Source organism: Microtus oregoni, unplaced genomic scaffold, assembly GCF_018167655.1.
Source record: "Microtus oregoni isolate MIOR12 unplaced genomic scaffold, Mior012 000040F_ref0000088, whole genome shotgun sequence".
Classification (NCBI taxonomy): domain Eukaryota; kingdom Metazoa; phylum Chordata; class Mammalia; order Rodentia; family Cricetidae; genus Microtus; species Microtus oregoni.
This window is the reverse complement of record NW_024543207.1, coordinates 11,340,211-11,360,355: the sequence shown is the minus strand read 5'-3', so window position 1 is coordinate 11,360,355 and position 20,145 is coordinate 11,340,211. Positions and strand designations below refer to the sequence as shown.

The window sequence follows — 20,145 nt, the reverse complement described above, 5'->3', positions numbered from 1 at the left end:
CTAGAAACCTTCAGAGGAAAAACAAATCAAGAAATCCAGTGTTGAAAGCCTGCCTAGCTAGTCCAGGCCAGGCTGGGGCTCAGGCCTCTAATCCCTGCTACTTGGTCCTGCTATGAGTTCTAGGACTTCTGACCATAGCAGAACCCTCTCTCAAGTTGGAATATGCGTAGGAGGAGCGTAATTGAAGCTCAGTTGTAAAATACTTGTCCTGCATGTACAAAGCATAGGATTAAATCACAGAAGTGGGGGGGATTGTGTATGTGCTGTGTGTATGTGAAGTGTGTGTATGTGGTGTGTGTGTGTGTATGTGATGTGTATGCGTGGTGTGTGTGTATGCTTGTGTGCATGTGTGGTGTGTGTGTATGTGTGTGGTGTGTATGCATGTATGGTGTATGTATTGTGGTGTGTGATGTGTATGTGTGGTGTATGTGTATGCTTGTGTGCATGTGTGTGGTGTGTGTATGTGTGTGGTGTGTATGTATGTGTGTATGCACGTGTGGTGCGTGTGTAGTGTTGTGTATTATGTGTATGTGTGTATATGGTGTGTATGCAAATTGTGTGGTGTGTGTATGTGGTGTGTGTGTGTGTGTGTGTGTGTGTACAGAAGAAAAGTCTAAACACAGCATCTACTTAGCTCCACTGGGAATAATTTAACCAAAAGCTATGATATGAATAATCACAGTGGAAGCAGGGCAGGAAGAGTTTATGTAGAAAAAACAAAGAACTCAGACCAAACCAGTAGTTAAGTTATTCTCCAGAAAAATTGGGGATCCCCTACTCTCTCTTGGTCCCCAATTCAGGCTGGGTCTCCCTTAGACTGCTTATATAAGATGTGGCATTTTAAGAATGTTACAGAATTATTAGTTAGGAAGTCTAAGGAAAGCTGAGCATGCAACAGCTGAGGGAAAGAGGACTAGGAATGTACAGTGGAAGATGGCCACAGTTTACTGCAAGTCCAGTGAATTTAGCCAATGTGAAAGATGTGTGTGTCTGCATGCATGTCTCTGTGTAATGCATGTATACTTGCGTGCATGTGTGTACATGTGTCTGTGTGTATTGCACAAATTCTAATGTGTCTTAATAATAAAAACCCGGAGCCAGATATGGGGTAAATGTTGAAAGGTCAGAGAGACAAAGGAACAAGCCACAGCCTACTCTTGCCTTGTTAACTCCTCAACTGAAAAAGGGCCGAGCTCCTGTCTCCTCCCACCTTATATATTCCTCTCTGCCCAGCCATATCACTTCCTGTCTGTCTGTGCAGACCTCCAGACCTCTATGGCTAACTAGTGGCTAGCTCCATCCTCTGATCTTCAGGCAAGCTTTGTTAGAGCACAAACAAAATGCAACCACATGTATGTATGCATGTGTATATGTGTCTGTATGTACACATACGATATGTGTTCGCATGTGTACATGCATGTGCACCTGTGTTTGTGTCTGGGTTGCATGTGTGTGTGCATGTATATGTATATGTGTGTCTGTATATAGGCATAAACATCAATGTACATGAATGCACACTTGTGTGTGTACGTTGGTGTTCATGGTATAGGTCTTGGTGTACATGTGTGTTTTTGTGTGTGTGCATGTATGTACATAAAACAGGATTTTAATTTTATATGCATTATTCCCCATATCATATGCTCTGTCACTGCAGTTTTTGTCTTTGACCTAAGTTCACAGCATTTAGAATTCTGTCTCTAGGACTTAGAAAAAATAAGCACAAAGAGAATAAAATAAAATGCTCTCACATTTTAACAAATTCTCATAATAACAGAAGCACAGCTGGAACTGAAATTCCCAGATGTTCAGAGGCTGGAGCAGGGGGACCTCCGCCAGGTCAGGGTAAGTTCCAGGCCAGTCTATGTCACCCTTGCCCTAAATCTGCTCCTAATTCACCCACTGCAGGATTTTAAAGGTTATTATATATTTACAGGAATAAAGTAGGAAATGAGCAACTAAGACCAATGAAGCCTTAAGAAAGATGTGGTTTTCCCAACTGTATTTGATTGGAAAAAAAACTTCAAAGAAAATATGGGCATCCGTTAGCCCAGCCTCTAGGCAGAGTATAATCATCGCTTACAGTCTGCACGGCGCCCTTCTGTGCAGGCCTGAGCACAGACAAGGCTTCTTAGTGCTACAGCTCAGGCTTTTGTTGTACAGGACTGACAGCCCTCTGAGCCGGGGAAGAGCCATCAAACTTCACTTTCAGTGTAACAAATTCTATCTCCTATCTGCCGTGTCCTCCATTCGTGAACTTAACACATCACAGGCAAGAACCTCACTGCTATTTATCATAAATTTTAATCCTGATGATGCTGGGTTTTACATATTGTAATTTAGTTAAAGGAAGTGCTTCTCCAGACTCATAGTAACCTTGGTTATTAAAATATGCCCTTAAATTAACTTCAAACAACTTTACCAGGCTAATTTCTGAAGTATTTATTCTTCAATTTCTATTTAAGAAAATGCTTTTGGGTAACTTAGTTTAGTACCAAATCACACATCACCATCGTAAATAATTTTTCCTTTTGCAAATAAAAAAATAAAGGAAGAAAGGAAAGAAGGAAGAAAGGAAGGAAGGAAGGAAGGAAGGAAGGAACTCATAGATGCTATTGTTCAAACATGTACCTCAACGTTCACACGCTGGCAGTTAAATTCCCAGGGCAACGGTATAGGGAGATGGGGTAACAGAACTGATTTAGGTCAAGGGTTCCACCCTAGTGAAAAGATTAATGTTCTATCTGGGGTGTAGTTGGTTACCACAGGACTGGGTTTGCTATAAAAGTACATGTGGCCCCTTCGCCCCCCACACCCTTGCTCTTCCTTTTGCTTGCCTTTCTCCCTCCTACCATATTCTGAGAGAGGACGACAAAATTTGTCAGAGAGAGGCACCATGTTCCTGGACATCCCAGATTCCAGAGTGTAAATCAATAAATCCATAATATTGTTAGCTACAGTGGTGCACACATTTCCTCCCAGCACTCAGGAGGCTGAGGCAGGTGGATCTCTGTGAGTCTGAGATTAACCTGTTCTACATAGTGAGTTCCAAGCTACCCATGGCTTGTAAAACCCTATCTCAAAAAAAAAAAAAAAATCTTAAGAAAAAAAAAACATTATTTATAAATACCCAGTTGGGGGCATTTTGCTTTAACAATAGAAATACCTGAACGTAAGAGGCAAGCCCTCGATCGTGTGGCCAGAAACATCTTGACTGGGGACTGACTCTGAAGCCTAATGATAGAGAAGAGGCTGGGCATGGGAGATGGAGACACTGGCAGAGCCTTGAAGCAGGAGACAGAGGTTTTGGGGAAGCTAATAAGAACCCCATGACTCGGCCCAATGAAGGGTGAAATGATAAACATCTCCCAACATCCTCTGTTTCCTGTCAATGGAAACACCTGCCCTGTAGCCCAGCAGTCCAACCCCACCCACGGTGTTCCAAACATCTTCCTTAAAGACAGTGTTCACTTCCGCAAACTCAGCCACCCAATCCTGCATCCCAAACACCCCCACCCTACCACCCTGAGGCAGGAAGGCATCTGGACCAGCTAGAGTCCACATGACACGTTACCTGTATACAAAAATCTATTTCTGGGTCAAAAGGGCAAACACAGAAAGGAAGTGAAATATGGTGAAACTAGGTCACTGGACAACTCAAAATATAGAACCCAGCCCAGATAATTGATGCCTTAAGTGGTTGCCTCTGTGGGGTGAGGCCCTCCATGGGGGTAGGGGCTTCTGTGGGGAAAGGGGAACCTCTGTGGGGTGAGGCTCTCCATGGGGGTGGACACTTTTGTGGGGGAGGGGGAACCTCTGTGGGGTGAGGCCCTCCACAGGGGTGGGGGCTTCTGTGGGGAAAGGGGAACCTCTGTGGGGGTGAGGCCCTCCACAGGGATGGGAGCTTCTTCGGAGGAGGGGGAACCTCTGCGGGGGGTGAGGCTCTCCATGGGGATGGGGGCTTCTGTGGGGGAGAGGGAACCTCTGTGAGGGTGAGGCCCTCCACAAGGGTGGGGGTTTCTGTGGGGGGAGGGGGAACCTCTGTGCGGTAAGGCTCTCCATGGGGGTGGGGACTTCATTGGGGGAGGGGGAACCTCTGTGGGGTGAGGCCCTCCACAGGGGTGGGGACTTCCGTAGGGGAGGAGGAACCTCTGTGGGAGTGGGAGTCCCTATGGGAGTTGGGGTCCCTATGGGAAGGAAGTCCCCGTGAGTGCTAGGAGAAACCCAATTTCCTTCTCTAAAAGCTTGACAGGAATAACAAGACAACTGGGGTCTCCACTGGAGGAGGGAGCTGATTTTGCCTTCTAAGATCCCTTAAACTGGGGGCTGTGAGACTGAACACGAGGGTCCTGAAAAATCTGGCAACGGTGAAGGGTTTCTGGACACTCAGCAACCGAAACCCAATTCAGAAACAAAAGTATGATGTATCCGAGGTGCCCCAGCATTCCCCGCACTGAGGGATCACCACGCAGCTTCACCTTGGCTTCAGCTGGTACTGCACGCCACCAGGAAGCAGCAAGAGCTGTGAGAAACCTCTCGGCACACATCCTAGGTTATCCCGTGTCACCGACTGCTGTGTTTCCTGTGGAGAGTTTTCCACTTTTATAGAAAAATGTAGCTAACGATTTAGTTACTCCAAACAACGATTTCTCATATTTCCTTACCACCATTATTTAGCCCATTCATACTAATTTAGTATGTTCAGGGACTGTATTATGTTAGAACATTTAACTTGTTTAAACTGGGTACTTAGGATTCATTTTAAAAAATAATGATTAATCTGGGCTAGGGATTAAGACAGATTTTCTGACAACCTCTAAAATGGCCCTAATCATACTTCTGTCATTTTGTTCTATATGTTTTTGTGAAGTGACTGCCTCAGCCTTGACTGTGACAAAATCAAAATCCTGTCAGTTCTGAAAGTCACTGAAGATGCTCATCTCTGGAGTCCCCACCAGGAGAGTGGCAGCAAGTAGTCTGTGTTTGCACTTGGGCAGTCCTACCTTCCCCCCAGTCTCTCCAAATAAACTAAGACTACCAGGACCAAGAAACATGGGGCAGAATCCCCAAATATCAAAAGACCCAAAGTGTCTTCTATGATCTGTAGGTATACCATGGACTTGCTTATCTTTTATGATGAGAAATTCCCTACACGATACTCACTACTAATCTAACACAAAAGTCACCAAAATATATTTAATACTGTTCCATTGAGAAACACACTGGGGAAAAGAATAATCAAAAGAGATGAATAGGAAGACCCAATATTTGACCCAAAATATGATCAGAGGAAATGATATAATATACACAAAGCCAAAAAAAAAACCAGTGTAATCCATGTCCAATTGTTCCAGTCATTTGTACCGTGATGATACCGTCCCCATTCAGGCTGAGGTACCTACTGAGGTTTCTGCTGGTACCTCAGCCGGACTCCTCTTCCTCTCCCTCATGAGATGACACCTCCTCCCTCAGGGAGAGGTCAGATGCCACAGTCTGCCTCCTACTCCAGCTGCGGGCACACCTGTCTCTACCTTGTTCTCAGTGCCAGAGGAAATGACACCTGCTAACCCAGCCCCTTCAGGTCCACGCCTCCCAGGTCATCATCGACCTTGCCCGTCCGTGGGTCCCTTCTCCACAAGCTCAGCCATGTTTCAGAGCACCTGCCCAGATATGTGCAGAATCAACAGAGAAGGGCATGGAGCAGAGTGCTAGCACCCCACAGAAAGGCGGCAGGGACACGGATCGTGCCACTCTTGACGTGTGAAACTGAGCACTGAATCAGAGTCTTGGTTGGCTTGGGCTGCTAAGCAGAGACAGCCACAAACCCTGCAGCCTGTAAACCGCAAATGTATCCATGGGGGCTGGGACCTCAGAGATGAAAGCAGCAGCAGATGCAGCTCTGGCTGAGGCTCACCTCCTGGTTTGTGAGTAGTGCCTTCCTGCCCTGTCCCCACATGAGGAAGAAGAGAATGAGCTCCCTAGGGCCTCTTTCATGGGGGCACTAATGCCACTCACCAAAGCTCTTCTTCCTTCAGTGACCAGATGGCTCTCCGAAAGCCCCAGCACTTCATGTTCCTACCAAATGATCGGTGTATAAACTAGGAAGGTCATGCGCATTCAGTGGCAGTAGAGGGAAAGATTTCTTAGGCCACTGTAACTCCCCAGTGACCAAGTAAGACGTGAGCTAGTCTGACATTGAATCACACAGGGACGCAGAAACACACAGCCATGCCACTGTAACAAGGAGGGATAAAATGAGGGAGAGAACGCTACCCCCCCTCCAGTGGGGTCTGGCATCCTCCGCTCTTTGTGGAAAGGGATGCTGAACAGGCCAAGGATGTCAATCACAGGCAAGGGCCCACTCTCCTCAGTGCTTGCCTCTGCTGGCTTCTCCGGAGTAACTTAAGCCTAGGACTACCTACCACACAATGTCCCTTCCATAAGATGCCCTGACACTTGGTAACATTAGCTTCCTCAGCACCCTCCCCTTCTCATCATTCCCAGCAAATGGTCCCAGCAATGTCACACACCCTGAAATCTGCAAGAACCAAACCCCAACATGCCCAGCTACGTACTTCCCCTCAGCCCAAACCCTGGCCATGAGTCTGTGGCTCTGGGGTCAACCTGTGAATAACCTGCCTGGAAAGTCAGGAGCCCGCTAAACTCAAAATTCCCAAAACTGAACAGCACCCCTCTTCTCCAAATCTCTAACCTAAACTCAATGACCCTCAAATGGATTTTAACATGCCCAGCCACTTCTCACAGACTGGGGTCATCTGAGTCACTTCCCACCTGCCCAGTGAGTCAGCCCTCCCAGATTTACCCTCACTTTTGCCCGGATCTGTGTCCTCCTCCCCACCGACACTAAACCACCTCCATTCAGCCCTCCCACCAAGCACGTTCCAGTGATGTGCTAGCCGATCCCGTCTTCCAGGCTCTTGCTCCTCTCCTTCCTATGGAAGACTGAACAGAAAGCTGAAAGCAGCATCTGGAAGCTTTGCAGCATCAAGTTCTAAGCCACAGAAACAGTTTTTCTCCCTACAAAGGAGGAGGGATATGCCAGGCCTGGTGGCACAAGGCTTTAATCCAAGCTAGTTAGGAGGCTAAAATAGGAGGGTCACAAGTTCAAGGCTAGTCTGGGCAACTAATTGAGTTCTTATCTCAAAGTTTTTGTTGTAATAGGAGCGGCAGGGCTGCTTCCCCAGCACCCGGGGCCACCTGGCTAGCTTATGCCCCGAAATAACAACACACAAATTGTATTCATTTAAACACTGCTTGGCACATTAGCTCTAGCCCTTACTGGCTAATTCTGATATCCCGATCAACCCATCTCTAATAAACTGTGTAGCACCGGTCTTACCGGGAAGATTCTAGCCTACGTCCATCCTGGGTCGGAGTTCATCGCGTGTGCCTCAGAGAGCAGAGTTATCGTGTCTGCCCAGGAGAGGGGAGCATCGCATCTCTGAGCTCACTTCCTCTTCCTCCCAGCATTCTGTTCTGTTTACTCCTCCCACCTATGTTTTAACCTATGAGGCCAAGCAGTTCCTTTATTACTTAACCAATGACCTTCCTCCATCATTTCCCCTTTTTCTGTTAAAACAAAAAGGAAAGGCTTTAACTTTAACATAGCAAAATTACATATAACAAAACAGTTATCAAGTAAAAATTACAATATTTACATCTATTTTATCTTTATTATAACTAAGGAAAACTATAACTATAACTAACTATTCTTTAACTCCATCAAAGACTCCAGAAAGATACAATATTACCTAAGCAAACAAGAAATAAGAAACTTACAAAACTCTAGAAATCACAGAGACATCTTGCTGCCTGGACAGTCACCCAATGTTCCTCTGTACTGTTGGGGCATCCATCTTCGGCCTACAGGCCCATAGTTTCCAGCAGACATTTCCATGAAGCAGGAAATTTCAAAGGCAGTTCAGTCACTATCTGTTACGTCCTGCAGAATGTCTCACAGACTCTTTCATAAGTCAGGAACCCCGAAAGATCATCTCACCTTTAGGCAAGTTCAGCAGTCCTCTCTCTGCGGGTTCTCTGTGTCCAGTTTATGCAATAGTCCAGGCAAGAGCAGTTTCTTGCCCAAATGGCTATCAAACTCCATAAGGATCCTCTTCGATGCCCATCTTCCTCTTGAAGTAGATTGGTGCTGCCAGGAGCAGAGTGTCTCATTGTCATGAAAAGTCCTAAGTTATTAAAACATTTAAAAATGCCATATTCTGTAGTCTTTGAAAGATACGAAAAATGCCTATTTAACTGAAACATATCTCTATATATCTAGAAAATCTAACTAACATGACTACAAGCTTGATTATCATTAATGATTATCCATTAACAACCTATATACATTATATTTTTTAAATGAACTCCACAATCATAATACCTTAGTCAAGATCAGAAATACATATATATATATATGTATGTATATACCTATAACAAGATTGACCTTAAATTTCTATCAATAAAGCAAAATCTATACTAATGCAAATTACTCATACCTATATCATATCCCCCTTTAAATGTAAAAGAACATTTATAAACAATATATGGGAACATGGGCGCAGTTATTTCTCTCCAAACTGCTTCCTGCTGAATGGGGGTGCGCGCTGTGACAGATAGGCTCAATTCCTAGTGCTCCGAGGTAAGAACAGGAGTGAGGATAACACAAAGTTCAGTGATAGCCTCTTCACAAACTGCCATCCCAAACTTTCTCTTTCTAACCAGCACAGAAAACCACCTCTCCCCTCTCTCTCTGTCTTTCTCTATAAGAAGAAATTCACGACTGCTTCTGTTTCCATAAATCCACCCAGCAAGCAAAATATAATAATCAAGGCATATCAGTTTAATTGAACTTGTTACAAACTGATCAATCCGTGCCCACCACCCCCGTCCCAATACTCTCTTGCCTTGGTGTATTTTGTTGCTCTAACTGAACAACTATAGACAGGAGAAATTTTGAAGAATAAAATACTGCTTGGCTATGCCTTTGGTGCCCGGGAAGCCCAGGAACACGATGTCATCATCCGGTCAACCTCTTGCTGCCACATAACAAGGCACGGGCATCACATGGGAAGACAGAGCAAGCACGCCAGCTCCAAACTTTCTTTCCCTTCCTGGGGCCTTGCCTTATGACCTCACCTGGCCCTAATAACCACCACTTAAAGCTTCTACTTCCAAATCCCATTAAAACAAATTTGAGCATTACATTTCCAACATGGATATTTTTAGGGGACCCTGTAAAAGCATAGCATCCATTCACTGCCTAAAAAATCCCTGCTGCCTCTTCCCGGCTCCTTTGTGGCCATTTAACACATACAGCAGAACCTGTCATATACATAGGCACTAACTCGTTTCTCTCCCCGTCCCCAACCCAGGGATTAGACTGTGTCTCCGGCATCTTTCTGTTCCCAGGGGCAGGAATAAAGACACACCCCATTTACTTGTACTCATTTGGAGCAACTGGAGCAGCCTGAGAACATTCATGCACAGAACAAGATAAAACGGCAGACATGACTAATGGAGCTAAGGGAAAGTGATTACTTAAATCTCTGCAAAAATCACTGACGTTGCCTGAAGAGGTGGCTCCGGGGTTCAAGGCCGCCACAGCACAGAGGAAAAACCAACTGGTTTTAGGCATAGGTGTTGATCTGCTGAGATCAGCCCTGCTTTAGCTGGTACTGAGGACTGAGGCTGAGAGAAAGTGTCACAAAGAGCCACTGAGTCCACCAGGAAGCCCTTGGTGGACATTTGCAGAAGGCTCGGTATCCAAAGGACTAGAGCTGCTTTTAACAAACTGAGTCCTTTCTACTTTGAAGGCCTTGCGAGTCAGCGCCATCCTACTGGGGCTAGAGGAAGATTATCTAGTGCACCTAGACCCATCACAGCCTTCTGGTCATCCGCCTTTCAGATCCTCAACTGGTTTGGGTATCCCATATTACATCCCCCCTCCCCCGTTCCATCCTCCCGATGAGTCAGGTAAGTCTCCCTAGTCTGAGGGTACCTAGAGCTCACGTCTTCTTTATTCCTGGTTTATCCTATGTCAAAAGGTCTTGGCATTACCCTCACTTTTATAATCAGACTGTTTCCTTTAAACCCATTCAACGCGCTACACCAAGCTTTCACCAGCATTGCCAAACTACCCAGGATCTGCACTTTCCCTAAGCTGGAAAGTCCTGGAGACTGTGGCATGCAGCTCAAAACCAGGGTATACTGTTTGGCTCAACTTGATGAACCAACCATGCCTTCCCCAGCAGAAGGGAAGCTCCCAGGGGCAAGGGGAATCCTTGGTCTTCAGCCATATCCCTGGACGCAGTACCAGACCAAATAAACGCTCAGCTGTGCCTTCTGATAACCCAGGTCAAACAGAAACGGGATGATGTCTTTCTATTGCTGCAATGAAACAGCACAAGCAAGGCAAGCCATGGAAGAGTTTAGGTGCATTTGTTCCACGGCTTAGTGTCTCCAGTAGCGGCGTGAAGACATTGCAGCAGGGGTGGCAAGAGGAGAACTCACAGCTTGAACCACAAGCAAGAAGCAGAGTGGGCAAACTTGAAAACGGCACAAATCTCTAAACTCTCAAAGCCAGCCCTCAGTGATGTACCTCCTCCTACAAGGTCCATCTCCTAAGTCTCTCAAACAAGGCCATCAACTGAGGACCAAATATTCAAATGTCTGAGACTGTGGGGAACATTTCCTCCTCAAACCATCACAAGAAATGAGCGAGGAATCTGGACTCCTCGTGAATAAACTGAAAAACGATCCCTACTGATGACAAAACGACAATGACCTCCAAACAATGGTGTCTTCATACGGTTCTGAAATCACTAACTGTAATGCTGTGATATTGGAAGACACGACTCAAGTTGTCTCATGATATTCTTTTACAGCAATGGAGTAGAAAATACTGAACCTATGAAATCACCAAGAACTGTGTGTCTAACAGGATGGAACACTTTACATTTAAACTAAACACAATTAAAAGTACATTTATATAAAAAAATACATCTATCAAGGGGCTGGAGAGATGGCTCCGTGGATAAAGCACTTGCTGGACGAGCATGAGGAGCCAAGTTCAGATCCCCAGCATCCACAGGTGGTGTCTGCCTGTAGCCCAGCGCTAGAGGACAGAGACAAGCAGAGCAGATCCTAGGGACTCAGCAACAGTCAGTCTAACTAACATGGCAACTCCAGCTTCAGTGAGAGACCCTGCCTCAAAAACTGAGATAGAGAACGAGGGAGGAAGACACCCAGCGTGGACTTGTGACCTCCACAGACAACCTCACAGTGACTGGAAGGATACACACACCGTGTGGTGGGAAGGGGCCGGCGAGGGGGATGATACACTACATGTAAGAAGAGCTCTGAGACACTCCAGTGCTGTGGTTCTCAACCTTCCCAACGCTACACTTTAATACAGTTCCTCACGTTGTGGCGACTCACAGCCATAAAATTACTTCATCCCTATTTCATAACAATAATTTTATTAAAAAAAAGAGACTCGATCCCTGTAAAAGGGTCATTCAAGGGTCGTTCAACCCCAAGGGGTCATGACCCACAGGCTGAGAACCACTGTTCTGCCACATTTCAGGTGCTCAATAGCTCCCCAAGAACCGACTGGTCACTGCAATGCCCAAGGCAAGTAAAGAATCATTGCCCTCATGGCAAATACTTTGTGAAACAGTGTACAGAGAAGCCATGCTATGGCAGATACTCTACTGAGCACTGCACAGAGAAGCCATGCTATGACAAATACTCTACTGAGCACTGCACAGAGAAGCCATGCTACGGCAAATACTCTACTGAGCACTGCACAGAGAAGCCATCATTAGGAGTTCTGTTCACTTCAAAGGGCCTTAGTTTCCTTTTGTATAAAATGAAGATAATACATATAATAAATAAGATGTAAAGAGCTAATGTGAACACTTTTTATAATAATTATAATCACTAAATTTTGATGAGCCACCAAAACTGTACTTTTCTGACTATTATGGGCAAGACTTGGATGCTGGTGACTTCAGATATAAGATGCAACCATAAATCAAGGTAAGGATATATATATACTAGCTAGAGTCATCCAGCAATAGAAATGGTATCTTATGGAGAAGAGGGCACACATCTCCAGAAAGTGCTCAAACGTAAATGTGTCAAGTCACCTGGAGAGCTGGAGAGACCTGGACGTCTCCATCCTACCTCCAACGATTCTGGTTCCATAGGCTTGGGATGTGCCTGGGTTTCTGCATGAGTGACTGGCAGGAAATACTGCTGCTAGTCCATGCTCATTCTCCCCAGGGCCCTGCTCCACTGCAAGCTGGAGGAACATCAGAGCAGAGGAAAGAAAGGGTCCCAGGACCCCTGCCAGGTGTGTCCCTGTGTAGCCACCTCAAGAACACCAATTTTCTGCTCTGCTCTTTAATAGTTCCACAGGTAGGAGGAAGTACAGTCACATATCCCTAGACATGAAGGAAAACTCCTCCATACAGACTTTTAGATGTCATGGTCACCAACAGTGAGTTCAAAGCTTGATCAGAGCACCTTTTCAAGCTGCAGAAGCATGTGATTCAAAAGAGGAACTGCATCAAAAGTTATTATATTTCAGAATCATGTCCAGCAAGGAGACCTGGAAGATGGGCATTTTGTTCCATTCGTTCCTGATCCAGGGCAACTATCATGAGTCTATCATAAAATCCAGAATAATACCACTTACCACTTCCCTTTACCCAAAAGGAAAGCTGCACACACATCCCGCTGTACCTGAAGCTTTCCAATAACTCTAACAACAGGAAATAGTAACAGGCACACATGCAAATTCTTTATGTGAATATCAGCTTGCAAATGGATAAATCAATTGGACTTACTCCTCCAAAGTTGCTATTATTATTAGCACTCTAATAATAATAATAATAATAGAACAAATAACTGATGTACATAGTGGGAATGAAGCTTAAAACTTAATTCAGGCTTTGGTTTAATCAGACACAGAAGACAGCATGCCATGTGATACCACTGTGTGGGACTTTAGAAAAGAGACCTGACATCAGGTTAGAGCACACAGACTGAGGACTGACGGGAAGCAGACCAAAAGTGCCCCTTTAGGTTGTGGTGGCTGGGGTGATGCGAATGACCCCACAGGTTCATCTAAAAAATGCCCTGTCCAATGCTGGTGGGACTGTTTCGGGAGGGTTAAGAGGCATGGCCTTGTTGCCTGCCTGTTGCCATGTAAGCCACCATAACAGTCATGGACCTGTGAGCCCCAAACTAAATGTTCTCTTCATAAGTCGCCTTGGTCATGGTGTTTGTCACAGAAAGAGAAAAGCAACTAAGACACAGTTGAGAGAATAATTTAAATCTTGTCATTGTGGTCACATATATATGTATCTACACAGACACACACACATAACACCCACACATCTAACTATGTACATATAATATCTACTTTTTAGTGTAAATAAACCACAAAAAGTTGATTCCTTAAAAACAAAAGTATCCAGCTGGAGAGATGGCTCAGCGGTGAAGAGCATGGGTTGCTCTTGAAGAGGACCTGAGTTCAATGCCCAGAACGGACCTCAGATGACTCCCAACCTCCTGTAACTCCAGGGCCAAGGCATCCAGTGACCTCTGGCCTCCATGGACACTTGCAGGCACATGCACATACAACCCACATGCACACTTAGAAACCCAAATGCAAATCTTTTAAAAAGAAAACTGTCATTTCTGTTCACTGGTTCACTTCCAGCTGTGTTTTTGTTTTTGTTTTTGTTTTTTTTTTTGGTTTTTTCGAGACAGGGTTTCTCTGTGGTTTTGGAGCCTGTCCTGGAACTAGCTCTTGTAGACCAGGCTGGTCTCGAACTCACAGAGATCCACCCACCTCTGCCTCCCGAGTGCTGGGATTAAAGGCGTGCGCCACCACCACCCGGCCCAGCTGTGTTTGAAACTCACACGAGCTGCCCCTGTGAGAAGGCTGGGTGCCTGGCATGGGAAAGATTTCTAAAATGTTTACCCTTTTCTGCCCTTTAATCTTTGGAGTTGTGAGGTTATATTAGCTATTTTAAAAATTAAGGAAACAAATTTTGAAAATGCATTCCTTGTAAACTAAATGTAATATAGTGCGTTCTGAAGCCTTGCGCAGTTCCAGGCCTACTGAACTGTGGCCTGATTATCCACTGGAGAAACCTTGAGTCTGGAGAGTGGCACCTAATCACAGTTTTCCACGATACGATTGGCACTCCTTCACGTTAGCCTTTTTCCTAAGTATGTCATATGTAAGAACATGTATGTATGTCCAACTGAGGAATGCTGTTTGCGGTTTTAGCTCCTGTGTGTGTGTCCTTAGCTCAGGCTTGTTTACTTTCACACACCTTAGAACTGCAAATTAAGTCAGTCAAGAGCACAGTAAGACTGGACCATTGCGCCTGTCACTTTGGGCTTCTTGGATCTCAAATGACACTTGCAAAATTCGTCTGCACTGTTACCTGTACCCATTGTTTATCTCCACAGCTATGGAGTTGTCCGTGGTGGGAATAAATGAACACAAATTTGTTTATCCATTTTTAATATTTTTGCATGTTTCACAGAGCTTCTTTTTGTCCTTCTTAATCACAGAAAAACTTAATGCAAGCACTAAACATGGCGCTTCTGGCAAGCCCTGTACTCCAAATCTGTCCCCACAGCCCCTAGCCAACCTCATCTACCTTTTGTCCCGTTGGTAGTTTTCTCTTCTGTGTTGAATTGTAGATAAAATATTAAGTATATCTTTAAGATGTGGCTCTTTTCCTGCAGTGGTGGTGCATGCTTTTAATCCCAGCACTCAGGAGGTAGAGGCCAACAGATCTCTGAGTTCGAGGCCAGCCTAGTCTATGGAAAGAGTTCCAGGACAGCGAGGTCTATATAAATAGAGGAAATTCTGTCTTGAAAAAAAACAAACAAGCAAACAAAAAAGATCCCACTCTTTCATCCGGTGTAATCTTTATGGTTAGACAGTTGTCCAAATCCAAGATCTACTCCTGTCCATCAAGGTCCAGTGAAGCACAATCCATTAAAACAGGACAGCCTCTCCCATCCACAGTGACTCTGTCCCAGATCCTTCCTAGAACCTTCCATATGCCTGCTGAATGCACTCTCTCCAGTTGGAGACAATCCAGCTCCCCAGGACCTGTTTCGATCCCAGTTTTCCAATGCACGATACTAATTTTACAGATCATGGTCAGGCAAAGTCAAAATTTCGGGGTCAAATTCAAACTGCTGAAAGTAATTATTAGTACCAGATATTAAGCCATGCAAATGATATATTTACAAAGTTACCTTCCACAAGAATGGAAGAAAAGCAATGGTAAATAAAGCATCCCACTGCTTATACGGGGATGTGGGTTTTTCTTTTTTGTTTTTGAGACAGGGTCTCATTCTACAGCACATTTTATTTTAACATAATGATTTCTTTGTTTTCCTCATAGAAAACACAAGCTTTAGCATTCTCAGGACACAGAATATTAAGAACCAAATGAGGTCATCTGTAACCAGGAATGATGGTTCACACCTTTAGTCTTAGCACTTAGGAAGTTGAAGCAGGAGGACTGTCGTGAGTTTGAGACCAATTTGGATAACAGAGTAATAACCTGTTTTTAAAAGAGGAGAGGGAGGAAGGGAGGGAGGGAGGGAGGGAGGGAGGAAAAGGGGACTGGAAATAAAGATCATTTGATTAGAAATAAATTGGCTTTTTTTTATTTTAAACTTTAAAATTCTATTTTATAGAATTTTATATTTTATAGAATCCAGAGCTACAAATAAGGAAGATTTCAAAACAAGTTCTATCATTAATAAAGGGATTATAAAGTCCAATGGATCGTAACACAAAAGCAACAAGTGCTTCAGAATTCAGAGAGCAGGGTGGCTGTCTGTCAGAGGAAATGCATGCACGGAATCCAGCTACTGCAAACAGAAACGATAAGACATTCTAAGGAGGCTCAGAGCCTGTTCACTATTTGTTTTTCCCTCAGAAACGATAAGACATTCTAAGGAGGCTCAGAGCCTGTTCACTATTTGTTTTTCCCTCAGAGTGGTTAATAAAATGGATGGGAGACAATACTCATATGAAAAATATCAAATATACCTTTTAATTATCTATTTAAAAACATTAGTTCAAACATTGCTCTTAAAGAATTTGTCTTAGGGAGGCTACAGAGGTGGCTCAATCAGGAATGTGGCTGCCACATAGCATAAGGACATGAGTTCAGATCCCCAGCCCTACAAAAGCCAGGAGAGATCCATGCATCTATAACTTCAGCATGGAAGGGTTAGAGGCAGGCAGATCCCTGAGCTCACGGACCAGCCAATCTAGTCATATTGATGAGCTCTAGGCTTACTGAGAGACCTCAGGGGGCCTCTGGTTATCCGACATGCACTCACACAGACGTGGACCTGCAACACACATTCACACAAGAACACGTCCTAGGAATAATGCTTGCAACACGTTACATCATTATGCTAAAAATCATCCGATAAAAAGAACTTGAGAAAGTCAATAAGAAGAAGGTCAGTGTCTACAGCGAACAGACCAGAGCTGTTATAGGTAAACAGGCAGTGCAGAGAACAGATAATTACAGTGGCCTTGAACACAAGGAAAACAGTCTCAGATAAACACAAATTTAAAACCATACCAAAGTGCCCTTTCCATCTACTAGATTTACAAGATTAAAACGTTTTTCAAGATCTTCTTGGCAAGAGTATATAGCAGTGCAAGCAATCAGTCACACTGTTGATGGGCAAATAGTCTGGTAGAACCCCAATGACAATACAGTGACAGCCATTCAAATGACAAGGGCACATTCCCTCTGACCCAGCGGTTTTACTTGTGGGATTCATCCCTTAAAATGTCTTCATTTATATACCAAGTGATACATATACAAGACTCAGCTATCACACTAAAAATGCCAAGTGCTGGGAGCTCCATCTGAGCCTCCTTAGGAGGCTCAATACTCTGAGCATCTTACAAAGGAATTCTATGCATTGGAAAAGCAAGGAAGTAATCAACAAGACACCCGCCCTTAGATGAGGAATCTTTACTATGCCAGCCAACAGTCTGCACAGAACACAGTGCTTCTGCTTAAACAGACACTGTCTGAAAAAAACAAAAAACAGTACAGAGAACTAGCAGCCCTGGTGGCCTCTGGGAGGAAGCTGGGGAGCTGGGGATGGGCGTGGGAAAGAGATTTTTTCAAAGGGAAAAGATTTTCAAAGGGAAAAGATTTTCAAAGTGTTTACATTTTTGTACCTTCAAACTTTGGAACTGTGCTGTTCTTATCTAAATAAAATTTAAAACATGCTGCTTATTGGTAACTAAGTGAGACATGGCCCTAAGTAAGACTTGGCTTCCTGTTCCAGCCTCGATCAACATAATATAACCTCTTTATTTAAGGGCTCAGGTAACTTTACAACAGGATGGAGACTTAGGATAAACTCCAGAAGCAGCAATAGCTGAGAGGCCCAAAGTTAATTAAAATCCTCAGACAGCAACAAGACACAGCTCGTTTTCAGAGCAAACCAAGACTAGCAGGGATCTAAAGAAAACCCTTCACGTTGTTCAGGCTAATCTAGAAAAATGACAGGTTACGTCTCTCTCATGCATTTATTTCCCAACTTTGGGGTTCAGAAATCTATGTCCTGTAAGTAGGTATCTGTTAGTGAAAGTGCTTATTCTGCACTGTGAGGGTCATGTTTGTTATGAAAACAATCAACAGACAAAGGAGGTTTTTCTCTGCCTTCGGAAAGCTAGTACCAGATGACAGGGCACATCCTTCGGGGGATGGAGCCAGACACTGCCTAGTGCTTACCTACGCAGAACACTTTCTGGTGAGGCAAACCTGTTGATTGGGGGGCTATTCAAAGAGCATTTCTGTCCAGTCCCTCTGGAGTAATTTCGCCTGAAATACTACCGTCCCCACCCCCACCCCGCTGTGCAACCCTGGGGCGGGGCGACTTGCCTAATCCACCTGTTTGTTTACCTCCTGCTTTCTCATCTGGGAGCAAAGACAGTAAACCCTACCCTCCAGGGGAAGGAAACCATCTCATTCACTGCCCTTCTCCGGTGGCTGATGAAGGGCAGCAGTGTAAAGACTGTAAGCTGGCCCAGATATGCCGTGGAAACACAGGTCAAAGGACCTGCGAGTTGACAATACCAGGGCCGAAGTTTTCAAGAGCTCTGGGACATCCCTAGATACAGGAACACGTGGGCCAGCCGACCATCACCTCCCCTTGGAAGGTGGACACCTGCAGCCAGGGTGACAGTCATTCACAGGGAAGTGCGTCTGGAGGAAAGTTGAAGTGGGTTACTACCTGTTTCAGACAGGTGACCGAACAAGTGAGACAGAGCTGTCACTTCCCCCGCGGCGCCCAGCTCACCCCGGCCAGGCCACATCCGGCCCCGGGCGCCCCAAGGTCACCTGCCCTCCGGGGCGCCCCCACCCAGCCCCAGCACTCACCAGAACAGCAGGTTGGCACCCAGGAAGGCGAGCAGGCTACGCAGCGGCCTCTTCCAGCTCAGGAGCTCATCGGCGCGGCAGCCCAGCCACAGCACGGGCTCCCCCAGCAGCCAGGTCAGGGTGGCGGCCACCTTGCTCGCGGCCTCCTCCACCTGCGGCCCCGCGTCTGCCCGCTCTGCCTCCGATGCAGCCTCCTCCCCGGGAACCCCGGGCCGCGGTGCCGGTTCCTCCGCAGTCGGAGCTGGGCATCCTTGCGCGCCGCGCTCCCCGGGCGCCGGGCTCGCCATCTTCAGCGGCGCTTTGCTGGCGGGGACAGGGACGGGGACGGGGACGGGGAGGGACGCAGGCGGGCGGGCACGCGCGCGCCTGGCGGTGAGCGCCCGGAAAGCAGCGGCGACCGGTCGGGGCTCGGAGTGAGCACCGCGGGGCGCCGGCGGCTGGGTGCCTTGTGACGTCAGGCCCGTCAGCGCGGGGGAAGAGGGTGCGGTCAAGTTCGCGTAGGGGCGGGGCCGACCTGGGCCTGGCTGCACATCCTGCGCTCCACTCGCTCTGGTGGATGCGAGCTGGGCGGCGTCCCTAGGTAGCTGGGGACCAAAAGAAAATACTCTTTCCCCTTCCAGTTGAGGCCAGGGAGAGAGGACTCATCTCGAAGGGACTACGGGCTTTGGATTTTAAACGCGGGAAGGGGAATGAAAGACCATTGCTGCCTCCAGGGAGCCCCTGGGTTAAAGTTTGTGATGTTCACCTAAACGGCCAGTATATACCTCTGTGTCTACGTATGCAAACATCTACACATTGCAGGCTAGATGGAGACAGTTACCTGAATGTATGCCGTGGTTGAAGGGAGCTCATGTCTAGGGCTCACACAAAGGTTTGTTGACCACCTACTCTGTGCTTGGTTCATTGCTAGACCCTGTGCATACAGCTTCTGCCTTTTCGAGGCCTCACAATCCAAAAGGTACCACTTGAAATGGACCAATGCAGTGATGGAAACCCTCAGTGCCAAGAGATTCCTCGCTTAAACTGCATCCAGAATCAGGTTTCAGAAGGGTTTGGGCTATAGATGGCATCTTCTGGCTTTTAAGCCCAGAGACGTGCTGTGGGGGTGGCAAGAAAGAGTTCAGCGTGGAAGATGTCCTAGAGGAGCTGCAGGTAGAAACCAGGTGTTGTGTTCTCTGAGGACCTTCGGTTATTCACTAGTGCCAATGGTTTTTATGTTGTTGTTGTTGTTGTTTTGTTTGTGGTTTTTGTATCTGTTTTAACTGAAGGCAGTTTTGCAACCTTCTGGCATTTTCAAATTGCCAGAGGTACCCTGGTGACACCTCCATGGATAGAGGCCCTGGAAGTAAGGAAAAAGCAGTGTGGAAGCAATTCAGTCACACACACACACACACACACACACACACACACACACACCTGACCTAGTCCAGTGTGGGACCTCCTTGGCCTTGGTGGAGGAACTCTGGGTAGATAAAGATGATGTGGGAGTGATTTCTTTCTAATCTGTTGCTTTCATTGGTTAATTAATAAACTGCCTAGGCCCATTTGATAGGCCAACCCTTAGGTGGGTGGAGTAAACAGAAGAGAATGCTGGGAGAAAGAAGCTGAGTCAGGAGTTACCATGGTTCTCCCACTCCAGACAGATGCAGGTTAAGAT

General features: G+C 45.9%; 1 protein-coding gene across 1 annotated transcript in view; it reads right to left on the bottom strand.

The window, feature by feature from the left end:
- The window catches only part of Retreg1 (reticulophagy regulator 1), a 129,657-nt gene extending 110,744 nt beyond the window's left edge, over positions 1–18,913 (bottom strand). The window contains exon 1 of the mRNA XM_041632129.1: positions 18,489–18,913. Within this exon, the coding sequence (XP_041488063.1) occupies positions 18,489–18,775 (287 nt within the window). The 5' untranslated portion in view covers positions 18,776–18,913. The remainder of the gene's footprint in view (positions 1–18,488) is intronic.
- Positions 18,914–20,145: the final 1,232 nt, after the last annotated feature.